A 13,222-nucleotide genomic window follows, 5' to 3' on the forward strand; every position below is an offset into this window, starting at 1 on the left:
ATTATAATTATACCCTCTTTCTCTTGTTTGACGAAATTATAGACACACCTTTCTTATTGAGAATCGACGAACATATAAATATTATAAGAGAAGTGAATCCATTCTTCAATACAAGTTGGTAATTCCATTCAAACTTCTGAACGAAAGAAATATATGCCTGAGTTAACCTAACTAAAAGTTAATCCGAATTGTATTGACGTATATTTAATAGATATAATAATCAAATATATTAAATCTTTAATTAATCTTTCGTTTTTTCCTTTCAATTTTAGTCCCATTATCATTGAAACCCCCTTTCCCCATCCTTGATCCCTTCTAGCATCGAAGCATGCACGTGAATCATAGATATCACGGTTCAGAGTCTCCATTTGAGCCTAATGTTTAGCATAAATAAACTTCTGCATGACTCTTATAAAGAGAGAGAAATAATACAGCTTATACTTTTTTGTAGTTTAGTGCTTTTATACTTTCTCTTTCCTTCATGCATAATTTTAGGTTAGGTGTTTTACTAGTTGTTCAAGACCAAGAACATGCTCAATGAAAACATATCATATCAGAGCGGCTGCTTTCGCCAGTCCAGGTTTCTGTTTTCATGCCTGACTCTTATTGTTCTTCAATTCTTTTTTACTTTTTTTTGTTTTCTTGATGGCGTCAGGCACCAACAACATGACAGATGCACCCAGAGTCCATCCAGGAGAAAACCCAAGAGCTACATTAGTTATATATTCATCCCTGGAACCGAGCCATGAAACGTGCCTTGATCTCTAAAATATCTATAAAATAAAAATAAAAATAAAAATGTATCTACATTCTCATTCTTATATTAGAAAGAGTTTTGTAGAATAAAATTCTTTTAAACGTACTTATTTAACTAGGGAAAAACAATGCTTTTACTATCTAAGATTTAGTTGGATCAGGTCAAGAAACAGTTAAACATATTTGCACAAGGGTGTCAATTACTGAGATAAAGTCAAGTTGAAAAGACAAATGACATACAATTTTAACTTAAATTACTCATAAACTTAAGATTAAAAGTCAAATAATATATAGTCACAGAAGTTTAACTTTAATGTCTTTTCCCATGCAAGATTGCAAAGACCGCCATTAGGAATGTAGTTTGCTTCCCGGCAACATACCCACAGTAGCCAAGTGCCAAGTGCCAAGTGAAATTAAATAGTTTGGCATTGTCACAGATAACTTAACCTACGATACACAACTGCTAGGTTTGTTGCTCTCCCAATATGGACGCATGCTACCAGACTGCTATGCATAATTCTCTTCCCGAAGCCAACATCATCCTTTCGGAAATACAGTCCTTAGCTACATCACAATAACAGTAATCGTATAATAACAGAAAGATGATGTTGGTTGTAAATAATTTAAGTTAACTACTAATTTCTTGCGAAAACTAACCTAGGTCAATAGCTAGTTTTATTTATAAGTAACTAAGCAACATACCAATAGCTTTTCAATTCTTTTTCTTTCTACTATCTGACTCTACACACAGTTCAAAAGACAAATGCAGTAACCTAATATAGTTATATACAAACCTTCATGTCGTTCCCCTCTTGCGTTTTTTCCAATAATTTAACAGAAATTGCACTCCTTCTTTAAGAGTTGCTCTCCTTCCTTGTTTGTAGTTCCATAATACTGAGGTTAAGTACCGGCCACTAGGATTATGTTCATTAATTTCTAACAATGCCTCCACCACTGCTTTATACGCGCCTTCACCCAGGTCATTTTTCAACCCGTTCAGCTTTTCATCGTCATCTTTAATAATTTCCTGAAATAATAGATGCGTGAAGCCAGATGACAAAATGCAAATGTCCAGCTTATAAATTAAGAGAAACTTTTAATATAAGTTTACGTTAAAATGAATTAAAAGCATCAGTTCGTAAAACTTATGGGAGGCCATTCTTATCAGCTCTGATTCTCTCAAACGAATGTCATCCTTCCCACACCAATCCTTATCAGCTAAATATACTCGTACCTCTTTCATATTTGAACATAACACAAATTTTTGCAAAGTACTTTATTTGGGCCGTGCAAGCCTCTCAGGCTTACAAAATCATAAGGAGAAAATGACATTAGAGTGTGGAGATGAGTTAAGCTAGGCTAGGTTTTACCTTTGACATTTTACATGACTGAAGTTTTTCATAATCGCCTGAACTGGCCATGTTAACAGAGTGGCGTGTCTTGAAAGGTTATTTAAAACTTAAACATTAACAAATAGGCTGCTATTCTTAGTGGTCAAATCATTTTTCTCCACTTAGTCAATAAACATATACGACTCTTCTAATCAGCGCAAGCATTCCTCTATGCCGTTAAACACCAAACCTAAGGGTGTATTTGGGAGTAGGATTTCTGTGGGAGAGGGTAGAGAAAATTTGTATTTATAAATTGAAAGTTACCTAAAGTTTATAATAATATATAATAGATAAAAGATTAGAACATAAATTTACATCAATCTTTTTTTTTTTGCTCATTTTAAAGGTTAACCTGTGAAAGTATTACAGGTTCAGAAAGACAAACAATCATAACGCAGAGTACGGAAACTATCAAAACATTAACTGTCTTCTTCCACAACACAATAATAATAAATAACATAGTGAACCAAGTTTGATTAAGAGAAACATGCAATGAAGCACTAAGGATAATTTCAGGAGAATTATAAATATGTTTAATATAGAAACACCTTTTCTCTCCCATCAACCATGATAACTTTGAGTGGATGCCAATCTGGGTCCTTCAGATACTCTTCCCACAACGAGCACAGTTCTGAAGCTCTCTCTTCAGCATCCTCTTCATTGTATCTTTTCTTCATTGCCTCAAGGAATGGACTTGTGTCAAGTTCCCCCATTCTCTTCAAACGAATATTTCCAAGAGGTTGTAACTCTTTAACTCCCTGCAAGTGAAAAAAAAAACCATTACCATTAAATCTTGAAAGCAATATTGAACAGTAAGACGTCACTTTGCAAATTAATTTTGAACATTAATTTTACTCGTCCCTTTGCTGCCTTGCTATGAATTATAACTAACAAGCAGTGAACCAAATAAAAGAAAAAATTGGAATGCTTTAAACTTGTCAGACCATATGTGCTTCAATTCATATAACACTCCATATGGGGTGAGCAAGATCACCATACAAAACACTACCAGCCCATAAGCCAAGTGAAAGAACAACGACACTGGACTGAACCTCATTCAGATGCCCTTGCAAATTAATTTGAAGAATTAGCAGGAAGATATAGTTGAAAGAAGCACACTTACATCAACCAATGCTTGTCGAGCTTCCTGCAGCTCATCATTACTCTCGCGCTCTTTAATTATTAGTGCTTGATTAAGTTGATCAAGGTCTTGAAGTGATAGTTGCTTGTCTCTTAAATCCTTTTGTAAATTATCTACTTTCTTCAGAATTTCAACATCTTCGTCATCTTCCATGTGCTTCAATACACTTAAAGATCCTTTTAATTGCTGAATCTCCAACTCCAGTTCTTGTTTCATATCGAGTTGTTTCTGAAGCTGAATGATTTTAGCATGGAGTTGCTCTTTTTGCCTCTGTATAAAATATAAATAGCTTTATACTAAGTCATACTGGTGCTCACAAGGACATTTTTGGTTGTTAACAAAGCTAAAAGATGGGCACCACACACCTTTTGATCTTCAGCCAGTTTCATAACATTTTCATCTGCTTTCTTTTGCTCAATAGCAGCCATCTGAAGAGAACTATTTTTTGTTGCATTCTGCAAAACCAATAAATGTTGGCAGTGTTAAACAAAGCCTTCCACAAGCTCCTTAAGCACTTCTTTACTTAAATGATTTAAAAGATACAGCAATAATCGAGTATATAAAAAGAATTATTGATATAGTCCTTTAGCAAACTCTTTAATGGCAGAAAGAAATTCTTTGGCATACTACTCAAGATTGATTACTTCCAGCCCCTCTCACTTCCCAAATTACATCTCACTGAATGCATGTCATCATTTAAATTAATACTCCATCATTACTATTATATATCAGTGCCATCAATTTAGAGTATCTCCTGTGGCAAAACATGGCACAGGATCACTTCCTAGATCAAAATCAGATAGACAAATTATGTACCGTGCCACCAAGGATTGAATACTAAAACGGTTTACTTTATAGGCAAATGCACCATCAATAGAAACATTAGCTTATTTCCAATTCACAGCCTAGAATAGCATATACGCCAAATCAAAACCAGTTTCATCATATTTCCATTATTATCAGAAATTTTGATCCACAAATTTAAATAACAATAACCAATCATCACTATCATCAAACCCAACAAGGAAAAATTGGAAAAAGATTGATCTTGGTAGCTAACACCTTCCTCTAAAGCATTGAAATACCTAAACTTCAACCTTAATAATCAATCAACCTAAAATAATAACATTATTTCCCCAATCTTAACTTAACAGGAATTTCAATCATACCACACTATATCAGATGCAGCAAAATAAGAAAAACACTATACCTCCTCGATTTCTTCTGCCAACTTTTTTCTTTCACTTTCATTGTGCGCCTCACGTTTTTCTAATTCAATTTTCCGTAACTCAAGCTCATTTTTCTGAGACTCCAGTTGCGTTTTGAGCTTTTCGTGATCAGTAAAAATCTTCTGGAAGTGATCCCTGGCAGTTGACTGTATTTTCTGTATCTCTGAAGCCAAGGAACCATAGCAAAAAAATGTTGTTACAACAGATCGGCGCCATTTTAAAATGTCAACATTTAAAAATAAAAAATAGAATTCCAGCACAATATTCTTAAAAATAAATTTCTGAATGCAAAATCCTATGATGTGAACCCCTACAGGGACTCAAATAATATGCATTTGTTGCTATTTGTTCCTAAGGCTCAATAAAAATAGATACCTTCATTGTAAGATTGAATGAGATTATCTTTTTCCATCATAGCAAGGTTCATTTTGTGTGTAGTTTCATGGTATCTCACTTCAATCTCTTTTATGTGCTTGTTCTTGACCTGAATAATGTTATTCAAATTGGATACGAGTTTATCTTGCCTTCGAGCTTCTTCTTCCATGAGCTCAGATATGGTTTTGACATCACCCATTTTCCGCAGATATTCTCCATAAATGCTGTTCATTTTGTAGTCATCCGCCCGGGCAACCCATGCATAAAGACCAGACTTCTGCCCACAATTACCAAACCAATCTTTTTTCCCATGATGATCTAATTCATATGCTCTTTCAAATGCCATTGCATTATCTAAGCCTGGCCAGCTTTTATTGAACTCCACAAGAGCAGTTCCAGAGTGACCCCGGAAATTCCACAAAGGATTGACTCGAACTGGATTGAACCCCCTGCTTCTATACTCATCCCTCAGCCTAGAACCGCTCTCGCCAACACAACGTCCATCTTCTGTCCGTCTAGTTGGAATATTAACTACAACTCCAATCCAAGGCCACACAAACTGATCATTAGAATTAACAGAAGAATCACTTTCTTCTTCCGGTTTTGAATCATTTGATGGAACATCTACATTCATGAGATCATTTTCCAAATATTTCACTAAAGCCAAATGATTAGCTTTGTCTCTAGCTTTCCTCTTTTGCGAACTACTCTGACCCACCCCAGAAGCATGTTGGAGGAGCTCCTTGTACAAATAATCCCGTTTTCTCTTTTTAGGGCAATACGGACAAGTGAAAGTCTCATCCGATGTTTTTAAATTCTGACTTCCACTTTTCAGTTCTTCATAGGATTTATCTTCGTACTCACTGATTTCAGATTCACTAATATCAGTATCCTCATCAGAGCTGCTTTGAGCCATTACCGTTCCTCCACGGCGTATTATTATTATTCTACCGCCTGAAAACGTAGCAGTAGAACTGACTGTTGTTCTATTAAAGTGCCTACAAATTCCATTAATTATTGGATTCAGTGTCAGGGAAAAGCACTAAACTAGAACAGAAACTTTACTACAATCACTTTATCTGACAAATACTTCATTACTGGATAAATAAGAAACTATAAGCTTCCTTCAAATCTGAAACTGGAACTGCGCACTGTGAAACAGATCAAGCATGAACACACACATAATAGAGACGCAGAAGCGTGACAGACAGAACAATTCAGAGTAACAAGCTGCAATAACTTTTCCACACTAAAAAAGGGATTTACAATACATATATATTCAGCAGCATACGTTGAAGCACACAGATAATTCCAATTTCACAGCCATGCATGAAGCAATAAGCAAACCACACATTATTCACTGAAAATTTCAAAACAGCTGATAAATCAACAACTCCAACACACTAGTCCTTCGTCGACAATAACCCGACTTCATTTTCCCCTACGTCCTACTAGTCTGGAATTGACCAAACTCCAAGGTGGTGTACTTCGGAAGGAAAAAATTACATTGCCACCAAAAAATAAGCGAAATCAAATATGCACCGATAACAGAAAAACAAAACACCGTTGAAGAACAGATGCATGAGAAAAGGAAATTATTGGCAAATTGGGAGGAAATAAGACAGAATTTAACTCTCAAAAACGGGGAGCTCCTTCGAAAGTCGATGCCTTCAGCTCCACAAAAATCGCTAAGCCCTGATCATGTTTTCCCCCTTTAACCACTCTACCACGAAGTACAGCACTGAGCAACCCAATGCAGTTCAAGAAAGCTTTAAATGAAAACATTATACATAATAACTCTGGAAGAAAGAAATAACACAATTTCCACTACAAATGCAGCAAAATAAAAACAATACACAGAACATGGATAACACCCAAATTAACCTGAGAAAAAATTGGAAGTTCCTTGAAGATGGATCTCTTTGACCACAGGAAAGAAGAAGGAATCAAAGGACAAAACCTAATTATGATATTCTGAATTTTTGGGTTTTTTATTGCATTGAGTGACTAATTGACCTTCAACTCAACACTATCATTACTGATCAGAAGCCTCTGACTAGGACTTCGCGACTCTACTAGTTGAGTGAAGATTTTTAGTTAATAAAATCTTAAAAATCTAGTAAATTAAGATATTGTTAATTGAATTTCTTTTATTTATTGAGTAATTAAAAGTTTGTATATATTTTATTTAAATCTTAATGTTAATACAATAATTATATTTGGATGTGAGATAAATAATGAGTTATTTTAATATTGATAAAGTTGTTGAATTACGAAATTATCTTCCAATAGTTTTTAGGTTATTACCTACAAAGAAACAAGCTCCATATTATTATTTATTATTACTATTATATTAATATTTTGGGACTCTCATTCTTATCTAACATAATTATTGTTATTTAATGTATCTTTAATGAAAATAAAAAAGGTTAATTATTTTTTAAAACAATCATAACATTATTTTATATTAATGAGAGAATTTTACATATTTTAATACATAAAGATAAGTAAGTATGATAACAAAATAAAATAATAATTAATCACTCACTTAAATAAAAATTAAACATAAAATCTCAACTGAAAATATAAATAATTTAAGTACTAATAAAAATTTAATTATAAAATAACTACATTTATGAGAGATTTAAAATTTAATTAAATAAAAAATTATTAACATGTATAATTGATTTAATTAATAAAAATATACAAGCCGTAATAGTATGGTCCCATAATTTTTTTAGGTGTATTTTTCAAAATATAAACTTTTCTATTAAGAGAATTAGTTAAATCAAATATATACAATATTAAAAAATATTAAAAATATTTTGCTTATATCCAAATAAATAATAAATAAATGGATGATGTGGAGCTTTTTCATCGGGGAATGGAACACATGGCCTCGGACGAGAGTGTGTTAGTGCCTGAAAGTGATACAGGTTGCACTCTGTACTAAATCATGATCCTCGTTATCTGCTTCACTACTCTACCAACTTTTTAAATGAATATTAATATTTAGTTTACATTTATTATTTTTATTCACTCTGGTTTTTTATTTATTTTCTATTTTGTGTTGAATTAATTTAATTTAATTTTTAAAATGTTATATTTGTATAAATGACCACGTCTTTCTAAACATTACGTTTTGTTTTTATCTTTTTTATTTTATTTTTTTAAGTTTTTTCTTATGTTTGTATAATTAATCATATATTATATAATTAATTGAAAAAATTAAATTCACTGACTAAATGTAATTTTACAAGAAAAATTAGTTTAGAAATTGATTATTAAGAAAATTGAATTTTGAACTAGGTTTTACATTTTTATATTGTGTCATTTATACATGTGTTAGACCCATTAAAATCCACTCAAAATCTCATCTTAGTGGATTACATGTGTCAAGGAAGGATATCCGAAAATCAGATAGTGGAAGACAGGTATGAGCAGCTGAGTGGCCGTTCAGCTTTAACGGTAGGAGTAAAACTCAAAGTTTTCAAAATTTCACGCCACTTTTTGCATGCACCCTTCTTCCCCAATTTCTGAAAGTTTCATTCTCTCCTCCTTTTCTCTAAAAAGCTCTTACTTCTCTCTAAGGATTCTCATCGTTTCTTCTTCCGATCATCACTCAGGCACCATTTCCACTCTTCCGGTGTCAAGGGCTTTCGATTGAACCGATCGGTTTGTGAAGCTGAGCTGGTAAGTTCTCCTCTTCACTCAGCCGTGCGGTTTCCTGGACGTGCAAACCAAGTTCTGGTTTCATGTGTTGATCACCCTTCTAAATTGAGTGGTTCTGATAATGTTTTGGTTTTTACTTGGTTTAGTTTTGGAAATTGTTGAGCGTTGAGGGTAGAAGGACTTATAGAGGTGAACCAATAACCATATCTGGAAGCGCTCGGTCACATTAAAGGTAAGGGAAGCTTATATAATTTGATTTTTATGTTCGTTTTATGTTTGTTTTGAATGGATGCATGTTCGTTGAATTGCTGAATGAATATGATTGTTGCTATGTTTTGACTGTATGAAGTATGAAGATTTACTATGATATGGATGTATGAATTTATGGAGATAGATGTTGAGAAATGAAGTGATATAAAGAATTCTAAGTATGAAATTCCATATGAAAATTTATGTTCGTCACTGAATGGTCTTTGACCGTTCGGTTTCCTTGTGGACTCGGTTGGAACTGGATTCTTTCATTTGGATGGAATTCCAGTTGAGGACCGAGCGTCTTCGTTTAGTAATATTTGTATATAAGCAATCAACCAAGGATATTCGTTCCTTGGTATTTTGTTATAAATTTAAGTATATCTATATGTATTTGTATATTTCGTTCATTCTTGAACACTAGTTAAATGGTATCTTATATTTATCAAGCCTTTATTCTATAAGTTTAGTAGTGTTTGGTCTTACACCAAGTGCTCGTACTAAGTGGTGCTCGGTCTTAAACCAAGCGCTCGACCTTGATTCTATAATTTAATTTTAAATAAGAGCATTCGGCCAAAACCAATAGTGTTCGGTCTCTATAGTGCTCGGTCTTCGACTAGCACTCGTTCTCCTTGATGTTAAACTCATAAATAAGTTAAGTATTTATAGCGTTCAGTTTCTTCATATAATTATGTCACTTATTATTATTCGATGTCCTATCGTATCAGTTTCTATGGTGTTCGGCCTAGAGTCTTAGTACTCGGCCTAGGCTTATTGGCGTTCGGTCTAAACTCTCATGAGTCAGTTCATTAAATTGGCTCACCTTGTAAATAACGTTCAATTCTATTAGTTTTTGAGAAATATTATTGTAATCGGTCTATTTCTCAACCCCGATAGTAACTCTCTCGATTTTGATCTGTTTTGAAACTGGAGACCTCTCGGTCTCACTCCAAGTGTTCGGTCTCGTTCGGGGTTGAAGATTAACGGTCGGTATTTGGTATCCTACGGGATCTGTATTCAAATTGGTCCGATTTGAGGTTTTGAAAATGAAAGATGATGGAATATGATGTAGATGAAATGAGTATGAATATGAAAGAGTATTCCGGGGAGGAATATCTCATGAATGGATATTAGAATTGGTAAAGTATGAATGTGGGCACGCTAAGCTGGAGGTTCATCCCGATATTCCGTGATTACTCGTTCTCATGTAGAGAAGGGTAAGTCATGTGTGGGAATGGCAGGAGGTCCTAGTCCTTATAGTTAATTTGGACAGATAGGACTAACCTCGAGTGGCAGTTGTTGAGGGTACCCCAGTTACTACATCATCCGGGTGCGCGAACGTCGTAGCTACACAGAATTCATACAGTCCGGATAGTTAGAGTCTAGTATTAGGCTTTGCATGTAAAAGTGAATGAACTATCTCGTTTATTTGAATTGTGTGAAATCTATGTTGATACTTGAATTGAATTACATAAGCTTACCCTACTTCCTGTCTTGTCCGTTTTGTACGTTCGGTGATTGTCCTTCTGTTGCAATGATCATCCGTGTGGATGTGAGCAGAAGGAGAAGCTTTGCTGGAAGAGGCACTGGAAGAAGAAATTTTGGTCGAGGTAGACGTTAAGGTCAAACAGTAGAATCGTTCGGCCATCTGCTGTTTTCTTATTTTGGAGGATCGTTCGGTATAAGTATTTTGTAAACCGTTCGGTCTAGGTTGTATATTTGTACAGTTTTAACCCCTTGCTATTTTGTAAGGTCGTTCGACCATAACTGTACGTTCTATCTTTTGTAAGAACTGATCTGTAGTATTATGAATGTGATGTTCCTATTATTTTTGGGATGTTACAACGAAAGAAAAATCATAAATGGTGAATGTCTTTTCTTACATACATCCATATATAGTTTATGAGAATGATTTTTTTTTCTATTATAAATTATTAGTGGAATAAAATTACTTTAGATTATTTTTTGTGATGAACCTTAACGGAATTGTTTTATAATAATAACATTTTATGATGTTAATCTATCTTAATTTTGATCAAGGTGTATAAACATACAAAGTGTATTATATTTATAAGAGTACATTACGCAATTCAATTTTTTTAATTATTAAAGCACTATAAATTAAAAAAAAGAATAAACATTCGTTTAGTGTAATATATATTGACATATTTTATCTTTAATATGATTACAAAAATAGTGTAATACATATTGACATACTTTGTTTTTAGTATGATAAAAATAATAATAATACAAAAATAATAAATTTTGTTTTAAATTTGTTAATAGAAAATATAATTGAACGAATATTTGATTTTTAATTGTAAGATGTAAAAGTTTGGAAAAATGACATTTTATAATTAATAGTGTATACAGAATGATGAAACTTAATTATTTTAATGATAAAAGTTTAAAGTATAAATAGAATTTTATAAACGAGTTTCATTGTATCATATCTTTAAAATTTTTTTCTCTTATAACTCTTTACCTTTTTTTTTTAACTTTTTAATTATCCATTCAGTTCTCCAAAAACTCTCAAGTGATCCTCGAAACGAGCTCCTCACTTTCATTCAATTGATTTTTCAAATAAAGTAAGTTAGTTTTCTATTTTTTTTCTTAGTTTGTGTGTTTTTTTGTGCATGTGGACTATTATAGTTTGTATGTGGAGTACGAGTCTTTTATAAGAGTATTTATTAATTAGCAGTCTTAATGGTGTGTCCGGACCGTGTTTTTGTTGTTTATAGTTGCATATATGATTTTTTGTGCATTTAAAGGTGTTTTAAAGGTTTTAGAACTATTTGATCATCTTTCATGTAAGGGAAACTAGTTGTTTTGATGTGCATGAGTTGGATATTTCTTATTGATATTGGCATGTTGTTGAGTCTGATTGATGTTTTTGTGCTGAATTGAATGATGTGATTTGTTAATTGAATTGAGTTTTGAGTTGTGTTTGGACTGGTGTGATTAAGAGAACTAGCAATTATATAAATTGGTATGAGTTTAGTATACGAATTGTGTGGAACCATTTATGTGGAAAAAGAATACCAAAATTGAGCAATTAATCCGGTATCATTTAACTTAAATTCCAAATCTGAGTGTGCTGAATTATGGTGTGACGTTAACCAATACTAGTGTAGGGTTGAGTGCAAGCTTGGCTGTGCAAGTTTGGAAGCAATTTTTCTCGAGACTATTGAGCGTCCCTTTTCACCACTGAACGAAAATTTTTGCGAATTTTTTAGTGTTAAACTATGGCAGGACATCGTTGAGCACCATATTGCATTGCAAGTCTGGATCAATTTTAGTTTCAAGACATTAAGTGACAAGAAGGTGTCATTGAGAGCGACGTTTTGTGAGAAGAATGATGTTGAATGCCACAACTATTGTTGAGCGCCACCTTTTGTGAATGGTCTGACACTGGGCGTCAAGATTTTCACTAGGCGTCAGGACTGTTGCAAAGCGTCACCTTTGTGCAAAAGATTTCGCGCTAAGCGCCACCTTTATTATATATATATATATATATATATATATATATATATATATATATATATATATATATAATCATTTATTATATTTGTGAGAGAATTACAATGATAAATTATGTGAAGTGGTGATTTTTAGTGTATGAAAGTTCTGAAAGTAGGTATCTTGATATACTATCAATCATTCAACTCATATAGAGAGGAACGAGGTGGGGGAGACAATGGTAGGAGATCTCAACCTTAGACTGAGACGTGAAAAAGACTGACATTGTGAGTAGTAAGATGATAACAACTATGTTTATAATATTATTACAAGTGCACACCTACAGTGAAGTCCTGTATCAGAGACATATATCTAGATAACTGAGTGTAGTGTTAATTGAAATTATGAGTTTATATGAGATTGATACCTTATAAATGCTTAGTTGATATTTGTTATGTTTCTAAATTGTCTAATGATGTTTCTTTTACACATTAGTTAACCATATTTTTTATTTGATTGTTTTATTATTTATTTTGCAATATAAATAACGAGTTAGGTGATAATATATGTCTTTAACAAAATCTTTATAATTTCAAGAAGTAATATAATAAATATCAATTATATTAAAAGATAAAGTCATTTTTATTATCAAACAATTAATATATTCAATAAGTATATTTAGTAATGTCGTAATAAAAAAAATTACTAAATCATTTGTAAATTCTGTTTTTTATTGCATGATTATATATACATGACTAGGAAAAAATAAAATATTAATAAAATAAACGTTCATTAAAATAAAAAAGAAAACATTAGATATTTTTTAAAATGAATAGAAATATAAATAGAATATATTAAAAGAAATAAGTGAAAAATAATATAACCATCATAATATTAAAAATAGAACGTTAATTAAATTTTAAAATGTATCAAAAACACTACAAATGTAA

General features: G+C 32.5%; 1 protein-coding gene across 2 annotated transcripts; it reads right to left on the bottom strand.

Moving 5' to 3' along the window:
- Positions 1–993: 993 nt before the first annotated feature.
- On the bottom strand, positions 994–6,963 carry LOC108327603 (protein INVOLVED IN DE NOVO 2). 2 transcript variants are annotated; one of them, XM_052873649.1, is made up of 9 exons: positions 6,777–6,963; positions 6,526–6,633; positions 4,893–5,890; positions 4,499–4,680; positions 3,654–3,743; positions 3,271–3,558; positions 2,696–2,905; positions 1,551–1,783; positions 994–1,320 (listed from the first exon to the last, which is right to left on the bottom strand). In XM_052873649.1, the coding sequence occupies exons 3-8, from the start codon at positions 5,806–5,808 to the stop codon at positions 1,553–1,555; spliced, it is 1,917 nt and encodes a 638-aa protein (XP_052729609.1). In that variant the 5' UTR covers positions 5,809–5,890; positions 6,526–6,633; positions 6,777–6,963; the 3' UTR covers positions 994–1,320; positions 1,551–1,552. The 2 variants fall into 2 exon arrangements, with proteins under 2 accessions (XP_052729609.1, XP_017416779.2); XM_017561290.2 differs by lacking the exon at positions 6,526–6,633.
- Positions 6,964–13,222: the final 6,259 nt, after the last annotated feature.

This window comes from Vigna angularis, chromosome 2, assembly GCF_016808095.1.
Source record: "Vigna angularis cultivar LongXiaoDou No.4 chromosome 2, ASM1680809v1, whole genome shotgun sequence".
Taxonomy (NCBI): domain Eukaryota; kingdom Viridiplantae; phylum Streptophyta; class Magnoliopsida; order Fabales; family Fabaceae; genus Vigna; species Vigna angularis.

Bases quoted from the DNA above. Each gene is read 5' to 3' on its own strand.
- LOC108327603 (XM_017561290.2), bottom strand. From the start codon at position 5,808: ATGGCTCAAAGCAGCTCTGATGAGGATACTGATATTAGTGAATCTGAA. The intron at 2,906-3,270 runs GTAAGTGTGCTT...TTTCACTTGCAG, and splicing joins CTCGACAAGCATTGGTTGAT to GGAGTTAAAGAGTTACAACC. The intron at 1,784-2,695 runs GTGTTTCTATAT...CTATTATTTCAG, and splicing joins TGGTTGATGGGAGAGAAAAG to GAAATTATTAAAGATGACGA.